Genomic DNA, 17509 nt, shown 5'->3' on the forward strand with positions numbered 1-17509 from the left:
ATTAAACCCTTTAGGATGCAGCAAAGGCAGTCCTAAGAAGAAAATACATTGTATTTTCCAGAAGCAAGAAAGGTCCCAAATACATAACCAAATCTCACACCTAAAGGAACTAGAAAGGCAGAAACAAAGAAACCCCAAACCCAGCAGAAGAGAAATAATAAAGATTAGAGCAGAAATAAAAAATATAGAATCCAAAAAAAAAAAAACCCAGTAGAACAGATCAATGAATCTAAGAGTTGATTTTTTAAAAAGACTAAACAAAATGATAAACCCCTAGCCAGACTTCTCAAAAATAAAAGAAAAAGGACCCAAATAGATAAAATCAGAAATGAAAGAGGAGAGATCACAACCACCGCCACAGGAATTCATATAATTATAAGAGAATACTGTGAAAAATTATATGCCAACAAACTGGACAATCTGTAAGAAATGGACAAACTCCTAGACACACACACTCTACCCAAACTCAAATGGGAAGAAATAGAAAATTTGAACAGACATAATCAGTGAAGAAATTGAATCGGTTACCAAAAATCTCCCAACAAACAAGAGTCCTGGGCCAGATGGCTTCCCAGGGGAATTCGACCAGACATTTAAAGAAGGGTAAATATGTCTTCTGTTCAAGCTGTTCCAAAAAAGTAGAAACGGAAGAAAAACTTCCAGACTCATTCTGTGAAGCCAGCAGAGCTCAGAGCAGAGCACAGAGAGTGATCTTCCTGAAGCATAAATCGAACTACTTTCTTATTCTGCTTAATACCTTCTAAATCACCTCTATTATAACCAGAATACTGTCTTAAGTTTTTGGTATGGCTTATGTAGCTCTCTATAATTTGGCTCCTGCTACCTGTCTCATCTTACTCCACTCTCCCCTTCATTCGCTACAATCCAACAACATTGGCCTTCAGCTCCTTTACCATTCCAAGCTGATTTCACACTGAGACCTTTACACTTGCTGTTTCCTCTGTCTAGTAGTCTGTTTGCCCAGCTCTTCACCTGGCTGCCTCTTCTTTCTCAGACTTCAACTCAAATATGCCCTCCTGAGAGAAGCCTCTATAGCCACCATAGGTGAAGTACCATGGGTATATGTTTTTATAATACTTACAAGTGGTTGAAATTGTTTTATGTATTTTTGTGTTTGTTTATTTGCTTGTTTGTTGACTATTTCCTTTCTCTAGAATAGAGCTTCTGTGGTAACCTGTTATGCTGAAATACTAATCCTTCAGCCTTCAAGAATGCAAGGGTTGGCCTTATGTCAGTCTGGCTACAAGTATACTCAAGTGTTTGTCCTCAGTGTACTGTATAAAAGAATATTAATTAGATACTAGGAAGATGGCGGCGTAGGAGGACGCTGGGCTCACCGCGCGTCCTGCTGATCACTTAGATTCCACCTACACCTGCCTAAATAACCCAGAAAACCGCCAGAGGATTAGCAGAACAGAGTCACCGGACCCAAGTGCAGACGAGAGGCCCACGGAAGAGGGTAGGAAGGGCGGCGAGGCGGTGCGCGCTCCACGGACTGGCGGGAGGGAGCCGGGGCGGAGGGGCGGCTCGCCAGCCAAGCAGAGCCCCCGAGTCCGGCTTGCAAAAGCGGAGGGGCCTGACGGACTGTGTTCCGACAGCAAGCGCGACTTAGCGTCTGGGAGGTCATAAGTTAACAGCTCTGCTCAGAAAGCGGGAAGGCTGGAGGACAAAGGGAGGGTGGGCTGCGGAGCCCCCGGACGACAGAGCTCAGTTTGGCGGGGAACAAAGGCGCTCTCCAGCGCCATCTCCCCCGCCCATCCCCCAGCCAAAATCCCAAAGGGAACCGGCTCCGGCCAGGGAAATTGCTCGCTCCGCGCGAACACCCAACTCTGTGCTTCTGCGGAGCCAAACCTCCGGCAGCGATCTGACTCCCTCCGGCTGCACAGGGCCCCTCCTGAAGTGGATCACCTAAGGAGAAGCGAGCTAAGCCTGCCCCCCCTGCCGCCGTGCACCTTGCCTTCCCACCCCAGCTAATACGCCAGATCCCCAGCATCACAAGCCTGGCAGTGTGCAAGTAGCCCAGACGGGCCACGCCACCCCACAGTGAATCCCGCCCCTAGGAGAGGGGAAGAGAAGGCACACACCAGTCTGACTGTGGCCCCAGCGGTGGGCTGGGGGCAGACATCAGGTCGGACTGCGGCCCCGCCCACCAACTTCAGTTATACACCACAGCACAGGGGAAGTGCCCTGCAGGCCCTCACCACACCAGGGACTATCCAAAATGACCAAGCGGAAGAATTCCCCCCAGAAGAATCTCCAGGAAATAACAACAGCTAATGAGCTGATCAAAAAGGATTTAAATAATATAACAGAAAGTGAATTTAGAATAATAGTCATAAAATTAATCGCTGGGCTGGAAAACAGCATACAGGACAGCAGAGAATCTCTTGCTACAGACATCAGGGGACTAATGAACAGTCACGAGGAGCTGAAAAACGCTTTAAAGGAAATGGAAAACAAAATGCAAACCGCCACAGCTCGGATGGAAGAGGCAGAGGAGAGAATAGGTGAACTAGAAGATAAAGTTATGGAAAAAGAGGAAGCTGAGAAAAAGAGAGATAAAAAAATCCAGGAGTATGAGGGGAAAATTAGAGAACTAAGTGATACACTAAAAAGAAATAATTTACGCATAATTGGTATCCCAGAGGAGGAAGAGAGAGGGAAAGGTGCTGAAGGGGTACTTGAAGAAATCATAGCTGAGAACTTCCCTGAACTGGGGAAGGAAAAAGGCATTGAAATCCAAGAGGCACAGAGAACTCCCTTCAGACGTAACTTGAATCGATCTTCTGCACGACATATCATAGTGAAACTGGCAAAATACAAGGATAAAGAGAAAATTCTGAAAGCAGCAAGGGGTAAACGTGCCCTCACATATAAAGGGAGACCTATAAGACTCGTGACTGATCTCTCTTTTGAAACTTGGCAGGCCAGAAAGAATTGGCACGAGATTTTCAGGGTGCTAGACAGCAAAAATATGCAGCCAAGAATCCTTTATCCAGCAAGTCTGTCATTTAGAATAGAAGGAGAGATAAAGGTCTTCCCAAACAAACAAAAACTGAAGGAATTTGTCACCACTAAACCAGCCCTACAAGAGATCCTAAGGGGGACCCTGTGAGACAAAGTACCAGAGACATCACTACAAGCATAAAACATACAGACATCACAATGACTCTAAACCCGTATCTTTCTATAATAACACTGAATGTAAATGGATTAAATGCGCCAACCAAAAGACATAGGGTATCAGAATGGATAAAAAAACAAGACCCATCTATTTGCTGTCTACAAGAGACTCATTTTAGACCTGAGGACACCTTTAGATTCAGAGTGAGGGGATGGAGAACTATTTATCATGCTACTGGAAGCCAGAAGAAAGCTGGAGTAGCCATACTTATATCAGACAAACTAGACTTTAAATTAAAGGCTGTAACAAGAGATGAAGAAGGACATTATATAATAGTTACAGGGTCTATCCATCAGGAAGAGCTAACAATTATAAATGTCTATGCGCCGAATACCGGAGCCCCCAAATATATAAAACAATTACTCATAAACATAAGCAACCTTATTGATAAGAATGTGGTAATTGCTGGGGACTTTAACACCCCACTTACAGAAATGGATAGATCATCTAGACACACGGTCAATAAAGAAATAAGGGCCCTGAATGAGACACTGGATCAGATGGACTTGACAGATATATTTAGAACTCTGCATCCCAAAGCAACAGAATATACTTTCTTCTCGAGTGCACATGGAACATTCTCCAAGATAGATCATATACTGGGTCACAAATCAGCCCTTCATAAGTTTACAAGAATTGAAATTATACCATGCATACTTTCAGACCACAATGCTATGAAGCTTGAAGTCAACCACAGGAAAAAGTCTGGAAAACCTCCAAAAGCATGGAGGTTAAAGAACACCCTACTCACGAATGAGTGGGTCAACCAGGCAATTAGAGAAGAAATCAAAAAATATATGGAAACAAACGAAAATGAAAATACAACAATCCAAACGCTTTGGGACGCAGCGAAGGCAGTCCTGAGAGGAAAATACATCGCAATCCAGGCCTATCTCAAGAAACAAGAAAAATCCCAAATACAAAATCTAACAGCACACCTAAAGGAAATAGAAGCAGAACAGCAAAGGCAGCCTAAACCCAGCAGAAGAAGAGAAATAATAAAGATCAGAGCAGAAATAAACAATATAGAATCTAAAAAAACTGTAGAGCAGATCAACGAAACCAAGAGTTGGTTTTTTGAAAAAATAAACAAAATTGACAAACCTCTAGCCAGGCTTCTCAAAAAGAAAAGGGAGATGACCCAAATAGATAAAATCATGAATGAAAATGGAATTATTACAACCAATCCCTCAGAGATACAAACAATTATCAGGGAATACTATGAAAAATTATATGCCAACAAATTGGACAACCTGGAAGAAATGGACAAATTCCTGAACACCCACACTCTTCCAAAACTCAATCAGGAGGAAATAGAAAGCTTGAACAGACCCATAACCAGCGAAGAAATTGAATCGGTTATCAAAAATCTCCCAACAAATAAGAGTCCAGGACCAGATGGCTTCCCAGGGGAGTTCTACCAGACGTTTAAAGCAGAGATAATACCTATCCTTCTCAAGCTATTCCAAGAAATAGAAAGGGAAGGAAAACTTCCAGACTCATTCTATGAAGCCAGTATTACTTTGATTCCTAAACCAGACAGAGACCCAGTAAAAAAAGAGAACTACAGGCCAATATCCCTGATGAATATGGATGCAAACATTCTCAATAAGATACTAGCAAATCGAATTCAACAGCATATAAAAAGAATTATTCACCATGATCAAGTGGGATTCATTCCTGGGATGCAGGGCTGGTTCAACATTCGCAAATCAATCAACGTGATACATCACATTAACAAAAAAAAAGAGAAGAACCATATGATCCTGTCAATCGATGCAGAAAAGGCCTTTGATAAAATCCAGCACCCTTTCTTAATAAAAACCCTTGAGAAAGTCGGGATAGAAGGAACATACTTAAAGATCATAAAAGCCATTTATGAAAAGCCCACAGCTAACATCATCCTCAACGGGGAAAAACTGAGAGCTTTTTCCCTGAGATCAGGAACACGACAGGGATGCCCACTCTCACCGTTGTTATTTAACATAGTGCTGGAAGTTCTAGCATCAGCAATCAGACAACAAAAGGAAATCAAAGGCATCAAAATTGGCAAAGATGAAGTCAAGCTTTCGCTTTTTGCAGATGACATGATATTATACATGGAAAATCCGATAGACTCCACCAAAAGTCTGCTAGAACTGATACATGAATTCAGCAAAGTTGCAGGATACAAAATCAATGTACAGAAATCAGTTGCATTCTTATACACTAACAATGAAGCAACAGAAAGACAAATAAAGAAACTGATCCCATTCACAATTGCACCAAAAAGCATAAAATACCTAGGAATAAATCTAACCAAAGATGTAAAGGATCTGTATGCTGAAAATTATAGAAAGCTTATGAAGGTAATTGAAGAAGATTTAAAGAAATGGAAAGACATTCCCTGCTCATGGATTGGAAAAATAAATATTGTCAAAATGTCAATACTACCCAAAGCTATCTACACATTCAATGCAATCCCAATCAAAATTGCACCAGCATTCTTCTCGAAACTAGAACAAGCAATCCTAAAATTCATATGGAACCACAAAAGGCCCCGAATAGCCAAAGGAATTTTGAAGAAGAAGACCAAAGCAGGAGGCATCACAATCCCAGACTTCAGCCTCTACTACAAAGCTGTCATCATCAAGACAGCATGGTATTGGCACAAAAACAGACACACAGACCAATGGAATAGAATAGAAACCCCAGAACTAGACCCACAAACATATGGCCAACTCATCTTTGACAAAGCAGGAAAGAACATCCAATGGAAAAAAGACAGCCTCTTTAACAAATGGTGCTGGGAGAACTGGACAGCAACATGCAGAAGGTTGAAACTAGACCACTTTCTCACACCATTTACAAAAATAAACTCAAAATGGATAAAGGACCTAAATGTGAGACAGGAAACCATCAGAACCTTAGAGGAGAAAGCAGGAAAAGACCTCTCTGACCTCAGCCGTAGCAATCTCTTACTCGACACATCCCCAAAGGCAAGGGAATTAAAAGCAAAAGTGAATTACTGGGACCTTATGAAGATAAAAAGCTTCTGCACAGCAAAGGAAACAACCAACAAAACTAAAAGACAACCAACGGAATGGGAAAAGATATTTGCAAATGACATATCGGACAAAGGGCTAGTATCTAAAATCTATAAAGAGCTCACCAAACTCCACACCCGAAAAACAAATAACCCAGTGAAGAAATGGGCAGAAAACATGAATAGACACTTCTCTAAAGAAGACATCCAGATGGCCAACAGGCACATGAAAAGATGTTCAGCGTCGCTCCTTATCAGGGAAATACAAATCAAAACCACACTCAGGTATCACCTCACGCCAGTCAGAGTGGCCAAAATGAACAAATCAGGAGACTATAGATGCTGGAGAGGATGTGGAGAAACGGGAACCCTCTTGCACTGTTGGTGGGAATGCAAATTGGTGCAGCCGCTCTGGAAAACAGTGTGGAGGTTCCTCAGAAAATTAAAAATAGACCTACCCTATGACCCAGCAATAGCACTGCTAGGAATCTACCCAAGGGATACAGGAGTACTGATGCATAGGGGCACTTGTACCCCAATGTTCATAGCAGCACTCTCAACAATAGCCAAATTATGGAAAGAGCCTAAATGTCCATCAACTGATGAATGGATAAAGAAATTGTGGTTTATATACACAATGGAATACTACGTGGCAATGAGAAAAAATGAAATATGGCCTTTTGTAGCAACGTGGATGGAACTGGAGAGTGTGATGCTAAGTGAAATAAGCCATACAGAGAAAGACAGATACCATATGGTTTCACTCTTATGTGGAACCTGAGAAACTCAACAGGAACCCATGGGGGAGGGGAAGGGAGAAAAAAAAAAGACGTTAGAGTGGGAGAGAGCCAAAGCATAAGAGACTGTTAAAAACTGAGAACAAACTGAGGGTTGATGGGGGGTGGGAGGGAGGGGCGGGTGGGTGATGGGTATTGAGGAGGGCACCTTTTGGGATGAGCACTGGGTGTTGTATGGAAACCAATTTGTCAATAAACTTCATAAAAAAAAAAAAAAAAAAAAAAGAATATTAATTAGTATGTTTGCCATGATGTGGAAAATGTTGGGAAGCACTGCACTAGAATACAAACTACTTCAGGACAAGAGAAAAGTTGAATTTACTGCTCACATCATATGTGTCTGGGAGCACTTCAAAGAAAGTAGGGAAATATTGAAGTGTCCACCAGGCATATTTGGAAGAGTTCAACCCTAGACACTTCCTTCCTGCTAGGTGGCAAGATCTGTTTGACCTGTGCTAACCAACTTCCCCATTTACCAACAGTGTTTAACCATCTGAGGCTTCCTACTGGCTAATAATGACTTACGTGTTAGAGAGATTTGAAAATTTGAGAATGTCTTTCTTCCACAAAAATCTCCAAGGCCAGGTTTATGTTTGATTTGCCTGAGCCAAATATTAGATCTTTGGCCGCAGTTGTTTCCAGTTCTATCTTGTTCACTTAAGAAATTCTTACTTGAGTAGCTAGTACAGATCAAGCACTATACTGGAAGCTTTCTATTGTTATTTTACACTGTAAAATATTTTATAGAAGGTATTTTCTAAATGCCATGATATATAAAAATCTTTTATAATTTCAGCTCAAACTGGAAAAAAACCTAGGGAATCATCTGATTTGGCTGGTCACTTAGAAGATGCTGTCAATAAAAGGTAATTTATTTTAACATTTTTCATATTTTATTGTGTTCAATGTTTTTAATAGGAAGAGTTATTTGTTTTATTTTTTACTGGACCGGAATGAATTTATTCTGGCTTATTATTACTTATAGTATGGGCCTATTTAGGCCCATACTATAATCCAGTGACTGGTCTAAGAGTGTGCTACTATTATACATTCATACCTTGAGCACATGCTCTATCTGCTTCAAGTTGACAGGCAAATGGAAAGAAGGACATTGGAAAATGAATGGAGACAATACATTGTGTTTTTGTTGTATAGACAAGATTAATTTTACTACAATATGGATTTAAGAAAAATAGCTTTGTAGTTTTGTATAAAGTTCTGATCTTTCCCAGATCCTCAGACTCTGAGTAAAATCATATTAATCCAGCATGTTTTAAACTTTGGAGCAATAATGTATAGCCTCTTTAAGTTTATCCCAGTCCTTCTCTTTCTTTCTTAAGATGGTTATCTGAGTATGTGAATGAGATGCTCACTGGACTTTGTGACATTGAGGAAAAGGTACTTGAGCAAGTATTTTGGTCAATGTCCTTGTACTGCTGGTCTCATTTCTAGGTGTTCTGTGGCTGCTGACATCTGTGGTTCATGAATATATGGTCTATTCTCTCTGAACTTGAATAGGCTCCACTCTCAACTCTCATTACTATGGTAGAACCCTCTGAGCCTCCATCATGACTTTCATCTGTCCTTAGACTGTCCATGCCTCACTTGTGCCAGGCCTTTGATGTGGGTTACCTCACCCCTGACACAGCAACCACTTTGGTAAGCCAAACTCAATGTCCTATGTCACATGTGAACCATAGGAAATATGGAATGAAAACTATATCCTCTTTCTGACTATAACCATACCATGCCATTGCATTCTGTTAGCAAAGTTGGGGCCACCCTATGTTGTCAGGAAGCTGCCTTGCAAAACACTTGTTTCCCAGAATCTCAACAAAGGATGTGGCAAATACCTCTTTATCTTTGGTATTCTTCTCAATCTACGTAAGATACATCTTCCCCACTCAAAAGCCAAAGAGGCATTTTGAGTGGGGTATATATATATATATATATATATATATATATATATATATATACTCTCCCCCCACTTTTGCTATTTCCCCCAAAAAGGCAGGAAGGAATACTCTTGCCAGATTGAAAGTGTGTGGCTGAGAGTTTGGGGAAGATGTTGTCAGTGACTTTCGGGGATCAGGGAGACAAGCAAGAACTGACAAACTAGAATCAACCCTAAAATCAATCATTATTTATGCTGAACTTGTGCTCATTTTCAGAAGAAAATCTCCCCCACAGATGGATGATTTTAGCACAAAAGAAAACAAAACCATCATAAATGACCAATTAAGTGAATATTGTTCAACAAGAAAGAAAAGCTTGCTCCCCTTGTGCTTTGAGGATGAATTAAAAAAGCCAAATGCCAAGATAATCAACATTAGTCCAGCAAAGACAGTAACTTCTCACATGGTAATAATACCTACTATTGTTCAAGAAATATGTGCATAAGTTCTACTTGCAGGAATCTTATATTCTAGTGACTAGAATCTTTGATAAATTATTTTTACTTCTCGGTTTTGCATTACAAAGTGACAACCACCCTTAGATTCTTAGTGCTCTTTTTAGAACTGCCAACCCAAAACTGGGGATGCCTTTGCATCAACTGAAAATTTTGTGTTTTTCTTTATGAAAAAGGCTTTGTCAAACTTTCTTGATTATAAAAGAAATATAAAACAGATTTTGTATTTTTTAAATAACTGCATTGCTTTTCACTTTTCTAACAATCTATTTTAGCTAACTGAATGAGAAAATACATACATTAAGGCTATTTGGTAGCTCACAGAGACTGTAGGAAGGCTGGAGAGACAATCTGGCCTGAGAGCTATCCAGTCAGGAGTCACCCATTTGTAACCCTAGACTGCTCCACCCAGACCCATGCTTTTGTTACACAGTTTATGACTCTGATGCTGGGCAGGAGATGCTATTTCTAAGACCCTTGCTATTGCTGCCTTTCAAAGCAGATACATGTGCTACATTCTCACTAGAGTCATTTTCAAATAGCCCACCTTTAGTGCTTGCTTTCTCTGAACTGAAGACTTATCTGAGGTGTATCTGATTGGCAGAGCCTGGGTCACATGCCTGTGCCCTAACCTCAAGGAAGGCTAATAAAGTTAGTTTCTGCCTCTATGTAAGAGTACAGGGATTTGTAAGGTGGAGAATTCCCAGAGGCATTGGACAGGACAAAAATAGAACAAATCCTCACTACTGTGGCTAAACAGGTATCACTGACATCCCAATGGATTGCAAAACCAGATCTTTCATTATCTTTTTAGTAATTATAAGCAATAATATACCTTTTCACTAAGTATACTGATGTACAATTAGATGATCTTGGTTTCTTATGTCTTGAGTAGTCTTTATAAAAGAAAGGTAGCAATCACTGACTTAAAGTTTGCAAAGTAAAAACTGATAATATGTATATTTGACCTGTTTCTTTGGAGTTAATCTTTTTGCCCTATAATGGAAATATGGGAAAGAGTTTAATAAGTAGCTCATTCATACAAATTTTGCTATTACTGTAACAAACATAGTCTATTTTTAAGTCAATCTATTACTTTGGCTATATTATTACACAAATATATATTGAGTGCTTTTTATATGCTAAGTATTGTGGTAAGGGTTGGAGTATCAGAATAAATATAATATTATAAAGATACTTTTAGATGCTTGGAATTATTTATAACGGTATGCAGACTTTAATTTTGGCTTAAATTTGGCTTATCACCTTTGACTCAATTCATTTTTTGGTATGCCTTTTATTTCTGGACATGGAAACCTAAGAAATGCCAGAGCAATGTCCCATCCCACCAACGATCCTATTTTTCCAATGACAACATCTCAGACATTTAAGGAATGTATTTATTTTGTCATATCTCACTTTATTTCAGAAAGGATTTTCATAGGCCAAAAGTTTAGATTTTACCCCTAACATCTTGACAGAATATTAAGAGAAGGAAGCGTACCACATATAAGCACATCGTTTTTGTGTGTTTCACTACCATTATTGTTCATATTAAAAATGTCTCTGTAGTCATTTTTAGTATACTTTACCATTTCATTTTCACGTTTAAAAACATATGTAGCCTTCTTGTCTCACTAGACTGATGACTAAGTACTCTTTTCTTTAATCCACAGGAACAAAATGACACAAATCCCATAATTTTCCATGAAACTGGATATGTGCAAATGTTACTTTTGACAAAAAATCGGCTTCCTCCCCATCGAATGGAAGATGAAAACATTTACCCACATATAAGAGCAGATTTTGTCTTAGAAAGAAATTGTGAAACCCTCAAATCTTTAATTAGGGATCAATTTATTATTCCTTCCAAACCTAAAAGGATAATGGCTACAGCATGGAAAAGAAATATACAAGCAATATCTGTTGATGTGGGCCATAGAGTTGTAGAGAGTAAGCTAAGGAAGAAAACTAGTAAGAAGACATTTGAAGACGTATCCTGGAGTAAATTCTATAATTTCTCACAGACTTTTTCCAGCCTAACAAAAAATTTTATGGGCTTCCTTGATAAAACTGTTACTCAAAAAATGAGTGCTAGACATGGCAACTTTGAAAGAATGTTTTCTACAGTAAAACCAATTAGCAAATTCAGTACCTTACCTGTCAAATATTGTTTAAAGCCTTTAAAAAATATACTCAAAGTCCATAAATTAAATAATGTAACACCCTTGGATGATTTGTTAAACTAGTCAAGTGAAAATTAGGCCCCTCAAAAAATATTGTTTTACAGCAATATTTATGTAACAAAAAGAAAATAATGAAGCTCCAAGATCATAGAAGAAATTGTTACCTATATAATATTCTTGTGGATGGTATAAAAAAGCAAAACATAGAAATTGCAATTATAAATCAACAGTCATCTGTTCAAGAAAAGCCAACATTTTTAGTAAACAAAAGGACAAAATTAGGAAATAATTATCCACAAGAGGGACTAATACATGAATTTTTATGAACTCAATTAGATTCCTCAATCATCAGCATTTCTACAGTAAAGTGTGATTTGGGACCAAGAATGGCATTCACTGTCTCTGGAAATTTGCTGTTGGAAGCCAAACAGCACCAATAACCTTGCTCAATAATTGAATATCAAATAAGACAAATGCACTATTAACTTGATGCATGTGGAATTAATCATATATCAACATTTTGGATAATCATTGGAAAATAGGATTACATTAGCAATTCATGCAATTAAAAAGACTTTGTCAAATTTAAAATAGCTTTTTGTTAGTAGACATTGAACTCATTGCTATACAATACCTTTTCAAGTATACTTTTGACTTTTTTTGGAATTGTTAAATAATTTAAAAGAATAACTTATTCACAATAAGCTAAAAATTTTTTGAAACCATGTCCTACTGTTTTCAAGAAGTTGTATTTCAAAATTTCATTTTTAATCCATTTGTTTAAACTTTTTTTTTTAAATCTGAACTGTTAGTACATGAGGAGAAGTAAGTTTAATTAGAAACATTTCCTTTAGAGGAAGGCTTTGGGGGTCTCTGGAAACTTTTAAAGGCAAGGACGTAAATATGTTCAAGGTTCCTGTTTCCACTTCAGACTGGAGGTTTTATTTACTGTGCTCCATCAATGTTCCTCTTGGGCACCTCTTCCCAAGTAGAGTCAGGTTTTGGCTCTAAAACAGAATGGCAAGGAGAGAAAATGGAGGTGGGGGAGGGGATGGGGAAGTACAAATGGAAACTCTGTAAATGAGGGAAGAGCAAGAGTGATGGATAAGGTGATGGGCTTTTATCTAAGGCAAGAGCTTTAAGATAGGGTGATGGGCTCAGGTATATAGGAGGTAGAGGAGATGCATACATGCATCCTGGCTCTTTACCTTTCTTCTGGTTACTAGAGGAGTAGCAACAGCAGCAGGTCAAAGTTTTGAAGTCATGTGTCTCTTTTCCAACAAATAAGGATTGATCCTCTTGTTCTCTTGGCTTGCTGTCATCCATTCTCTTCACTCCCCACTCCCGCCCCATCCTCGTTTTCCCTCCTCCCAGGCTCACTGCAAAGCAAAACAGTATCCCTAACTACCCTGCTGGCTCAGAAGATAAAACACAAACTTTTAAATCACTAACAATAAAAACAATAAGAAATAGAACACATACCTAGTAATAGCACAAGTAATGATGGTCGTTTTTTGTGATAGTCACTATAAGGTAATGAAATGTGGGCAGATATGACTAAACTTGAGCAAACAATGTAAACTGTCTGAGCCTTGAGTTACTGTATCCTTGCCTTGAGATGGGGGACAGTACCTTATTATAGTATTATTATTTTCAGTGTTAAAAAATTAATGTGGTGTGCCTTGAGCATAGTAAGCATTCATTAAAAATTCCCTTTCTATCTTCACCCTTTCCCCTGCTCTTAATATAACATCTCAAAAGATGTTCCCAAAAGTCTCTCACTCCAATCTTTTCTAAATTAAATGCTGGACCTAACTACAGTGTTTGAACTTGAGCCCAAAGTAGATGCAGATTAGAACTGAAGATTTTTATTTTAGTTGTTTTTGGAAGTTTCTGCTGGAACTTGTGAGCTTTATCTTTTAGGAAGAACTAAATCAACTTAACAATTCCATTTGGCTGAGAATTCTCCATTAAAACAACTGGACAGCTGGGAGCAGTGGATTCTGGGAAGGTAGTGACCTAAGCTCAGTACCTTTCTCTTCTACTCTCAGCTTCCATCTGTCATCTTCTAAGCCAGACAGCTGCTGAGATCGTCAAGCAGCGGGGTGCAAGGTTAGACATGGTTTCTATTCTGATGCTGAGATCTGACTATGGCCCTGGAGACCAGATTCTGAGTCACAAGGCAATGACGGAGGTTGTGCTGTGTCCTGAGACCAGCTGGCTGTTGGGATCTGTGGATTACCAGAGGGAAAGATTGCCTTTGGTCTAATAAAAGTGTTTCTGGTCTCACTGGTCCCAAGAGGCCAGGAAGGAAACACCAAGCCTGTGAGAACACTGGGAAGTCAGAGATCAGTGAATTTTCCCTCAGATGCTTCACCGGGGGATTGTGGTCTGCTTGCTTCTAAAGCACCATTCCATAATGGGTTAGACTTTACCTTCCACCACTCAACAGTACTGTAGTTACTAGACATGGCAATAAACAGACCTGCACTTCCCTGAGCCAACTAAGAAAAGTAGTAACTCATCTAAAGGGGCCCAGCAGCAGACAGTGGCCAGCCACGCAGGACTGTAACAGAAAAAGGGCAAAATTATGAAAATTGACAGAAATCTCATTTCAGGGATGAGGAGGAATAGGTAAACACAATAATTTTGTAGGATTAGCAATGAGAAAAATCATTAGAAAAAATAAAGTTGCTTCCTGTTTGCTAACCCTGCTAAGTCCAACTCTTTCAGTAACCAGCGATTAAATAAACAGAACACATAGAGCTGTTAGAGGAGACAAGGAACAATTTGATAAGAAAAATAATACAAACACTTAAGGAGATTCAAGTATAGCACACTATATGCACACACACACACACACACACACACACTTGCACACTCACTATACTATTTTCCTTAAGATATGGGTTGGATTTGTTATTACTTTCAAGCATAATCTTAATAGAAGAGTTAATGATTAATTGAATAGAATGTATAAGATTTCCAAATAAAAAGGGGAATGGGATTACTATGAAAAAACAAGGAAAAATTTAAAAAGAACCAATATACAATAAATCATAAAAATATTGAAATCAAGTCTCTGTCCTGATACTATATTTGAATAGGTTGAAATTTCCCATTAAAAGACAGGGACTCTCAGGCTGAGTTAAAAAAATAACACTTAAGTATATACTGTTTATAAGAAATATAGTTAAAGCAATAAAGAAATCTTGAAAATAAAGTAGTGAGGAAAGAGATACCAAGCCAATGAAACAAAAAGAAGTTGGAATGGAATTATTAATATCAGATAAACTAAAATTTAAGGTTAGAAACAATAACTAAGGACCTTATATGTTATGTAATAATGAAAATACAATATATTAAAACAGCATCTTTGGTGTACTTTGTATATGCCAAAGAAGAAAGTGGCTAGTTATATAAAGTAAAAACTACTGGAATTCCCAGGAGAATGTAATAAAAATAAAATTATAGTGGAAGACCTCAGTTCATCTGTTTCAGAGTTAAACAAGTAAAATAAAACAAAACAAAACCCCAAAAATATGGATGCAGAGTAATTATACAATCTAATTAATAAAGTTGATGTAATGGATATGGACCTCAGTTTCTCTGCAACAGAGAAAATAAATTTTGGGTTTTGTTCTTAGAAAATTGATTGTATTGTGGACTATGCAGAAATACCCAATATTTTTTAAAACTTTTTAAATGTTTATTTATTTTTGAGAAGGAGCGAGAGAGAGAGAGAGAGAGAGAGAGAGAGAGAGTGAGCATGAGTGGGGGAGGGGCAATGAGAGAGAGAAAAAGACACAGAATCTGAAATAGGCTCTGGGCTCCGAGCTGTCAGCACAGAGCCCGACATGGGGCTTAAACTCAGGAACCTCAAGATCATGACCTGAGCTGAAGTCAGACGCTTAACCAACTGAGCCACCCAGGCACCCCAAGAAATACCCAATGTTGTTAAAAATAAATATAGGGATTTAAAAAATCCAATAAAATTAAGAATAAACATAAGGAAAATTCTAAATTTATTTACTATTTGAAAATAAGGGATGAAGAAGCCAAAACTCAAATTATAAGGTAGAAAATGAAAAGGAAACCATTTCATTCCAAAGCCCGTGACATAACAACAAAAACTAGTTCAAAAGAAAATGTAAAGTTTTCATTTTTCTCCCTCTTCCACCCGCTCCTAGTTCTCTTTCTTCCTGGAAAGGATTTAGTAAAAAGGATCCCAAGGTTCTCATCTCAGGAAAATAGAAAAAGCATAAAATAATACATAAGAAATTATGAATAGGAAATTAACACAGAGAAACACTACAAATATTTAAGTAGAAATAAAAATGTAGTATAAAAGGATAAATAAAAGCAATAGTTGTTTTGTGTGTTTGTTTTTAAAATATACATGAAAGCTGGGGATTAAGATGCAGAGAATGGGTGGAGAATATGGAGCGGAGAATAGGTGTGTAGTACCACCTGGAACGTCTATTCACTAGCCTGATTTCCCCTGTATAAATTACCCTGAATAAAACTCTGTGTAAATGGAATGGAGTGCCTCACTTTGTTTTTTGGTATTAAAGGACTTAAGGGAAAGGAGAAAAAAGGAATATGAATGATAAAAGAAACAACCATAGATATAGAAAAGAGGAAAAGAATCATAATATTACATGCAAGCCAACAGATTTGAAAAATCCAGGAAAAAGTGGATGATCTCCTCTATCAAAAAGGACTTGATCAAAACTGACCCCAAGGAATGGATATTTGGAATAGACCAGTTTCCCAGAAAACAGTGACATTCACCAAAACCAGATTGAATTCGCAAGTCATTTTCCTTTATTATTGAAGCCAGTGTGGTAGGCAGAATTCCAAAGTTGTCTTCCCAAGATTCAGACCTCTCATTATTCAATCAAACACTAGTTTAGATGATGCTGTGAAAGGACTTTACATAAGGATTTAAGGTTACTAACCAGCTGACCTTAAAATATGGAGAATATTTTGAATTATCAGTGGGCCCAATGTAATCACATGATCCCTTAAAAGCAGAAGAATGCAGAAATCAGAAAGATGTGGCAGAAGAGAAGGTAAGAAGGATGGATTAGAAGTTGAGGTTGGAGACTTCATAAAGGCAAAAGTTTTGAACACTATTATTTACAACACTTTCGATTTGTTCACAGTTACTCACTTCCTCCATGACTTTGCTATGCTTCTGCATAATTGGAGTGTATTTCCCCACTCCATTGACTTGGGCTTGGTCATGTTACTTACTGTAACAAATAAAATGTGAGTACAGATGACTAGCATGATTTAACTTTGCTCCTGTCTTCCACCATCACAACAGCATGCCTCAGATAGTGGCCATTCTTTGAGCCTGGATGCCCATATAAGAAAAAATTTAGAGCTCAGACCAGCTGAGCAAAGCCCAGAAGAGCATCGGCCCACCCATGACTTTCATGTAACATGATCAAGAAATAATATTTTGATGTTGTAAGTCACTAAAATAATGGGGTTATTTCCACAACAAGAACAGACTAACGCAATGTAGGAATCTGACAATATTGACTTCATCTTTGGCCCTCCATCTTGTTCTCCCCTCTGGCACACAGAGGGCACCACTTTAGATAACTACCCTATGACCTCACCACCATGTTCCTTGCTCCATAAAAGCTAGGGGTTAAGATGTGGAGAGCAGGAAGCGAATATGGAGTGGAGAATAGCTGTGTAGTACCACTTGGATCATCTGTTCACTAACCTGATTGCCCCTGTCAATAAATTATCCTGAACAAAACTCTATATAAATGGTATGGAGTGGTTTGCTTTGTTTTTTGGTATTAAAGTGACTTTTTTTTTTAATTTTTTTTTTCAACGTTTATTTATTTTTGGGACAGAGAGAGA

General features: G+C 38.4%; 1 protein-coding gene across 1 annotated transcript in view; it reads left to right on the forward strand.

Moving 5' to 3' along the window:
- CUNH1orf141 (chromosome unknown C1orf141 homolog) overlaps window positions 1-12190 on the forward strand; it is a 42614-nt gene extending 30424 nt beyond the window's left edge. The window contains exons 4-6 of the mRNA XM_047084935.1: window positions 7824-7893; window positions 9202-9388; window positions 11114-12190. Of these exons, the coding sequence (XP_046940891.1) occupies window positions 7824-7893; window positions 9202-9388; window positions 11114-11686 (830 nt within the window). The 3' untranslated portion in view covers window positions 11687-12190. The remainder of the gene's footprint in view (window positions 1-7823; window positions 7894-9201; window positions 9389-11113) is intronic.
- Window positions 12191-17509: the final 5319 nt, after the last annotated feature.

The sequence above is a fragment of the Lynx rufus genome, unplaced genomic scaffold, assembly GCF_022079265.1.
Source record: "Lynx rufus isolate CCGP_SWC_20201006 ecotype Redwood Valley unplaced genomic scaffold, mLynRuf1.p SCAF_2, whole genome shotgun sequence".
In the NCBI taxonomy this organism is placed as follows: domain Eukaryota; kingdom Metazoa; phylum Chordata; class Mammalia; order Carnivora; family Felidae; genus Lynx; species Lynx rufus.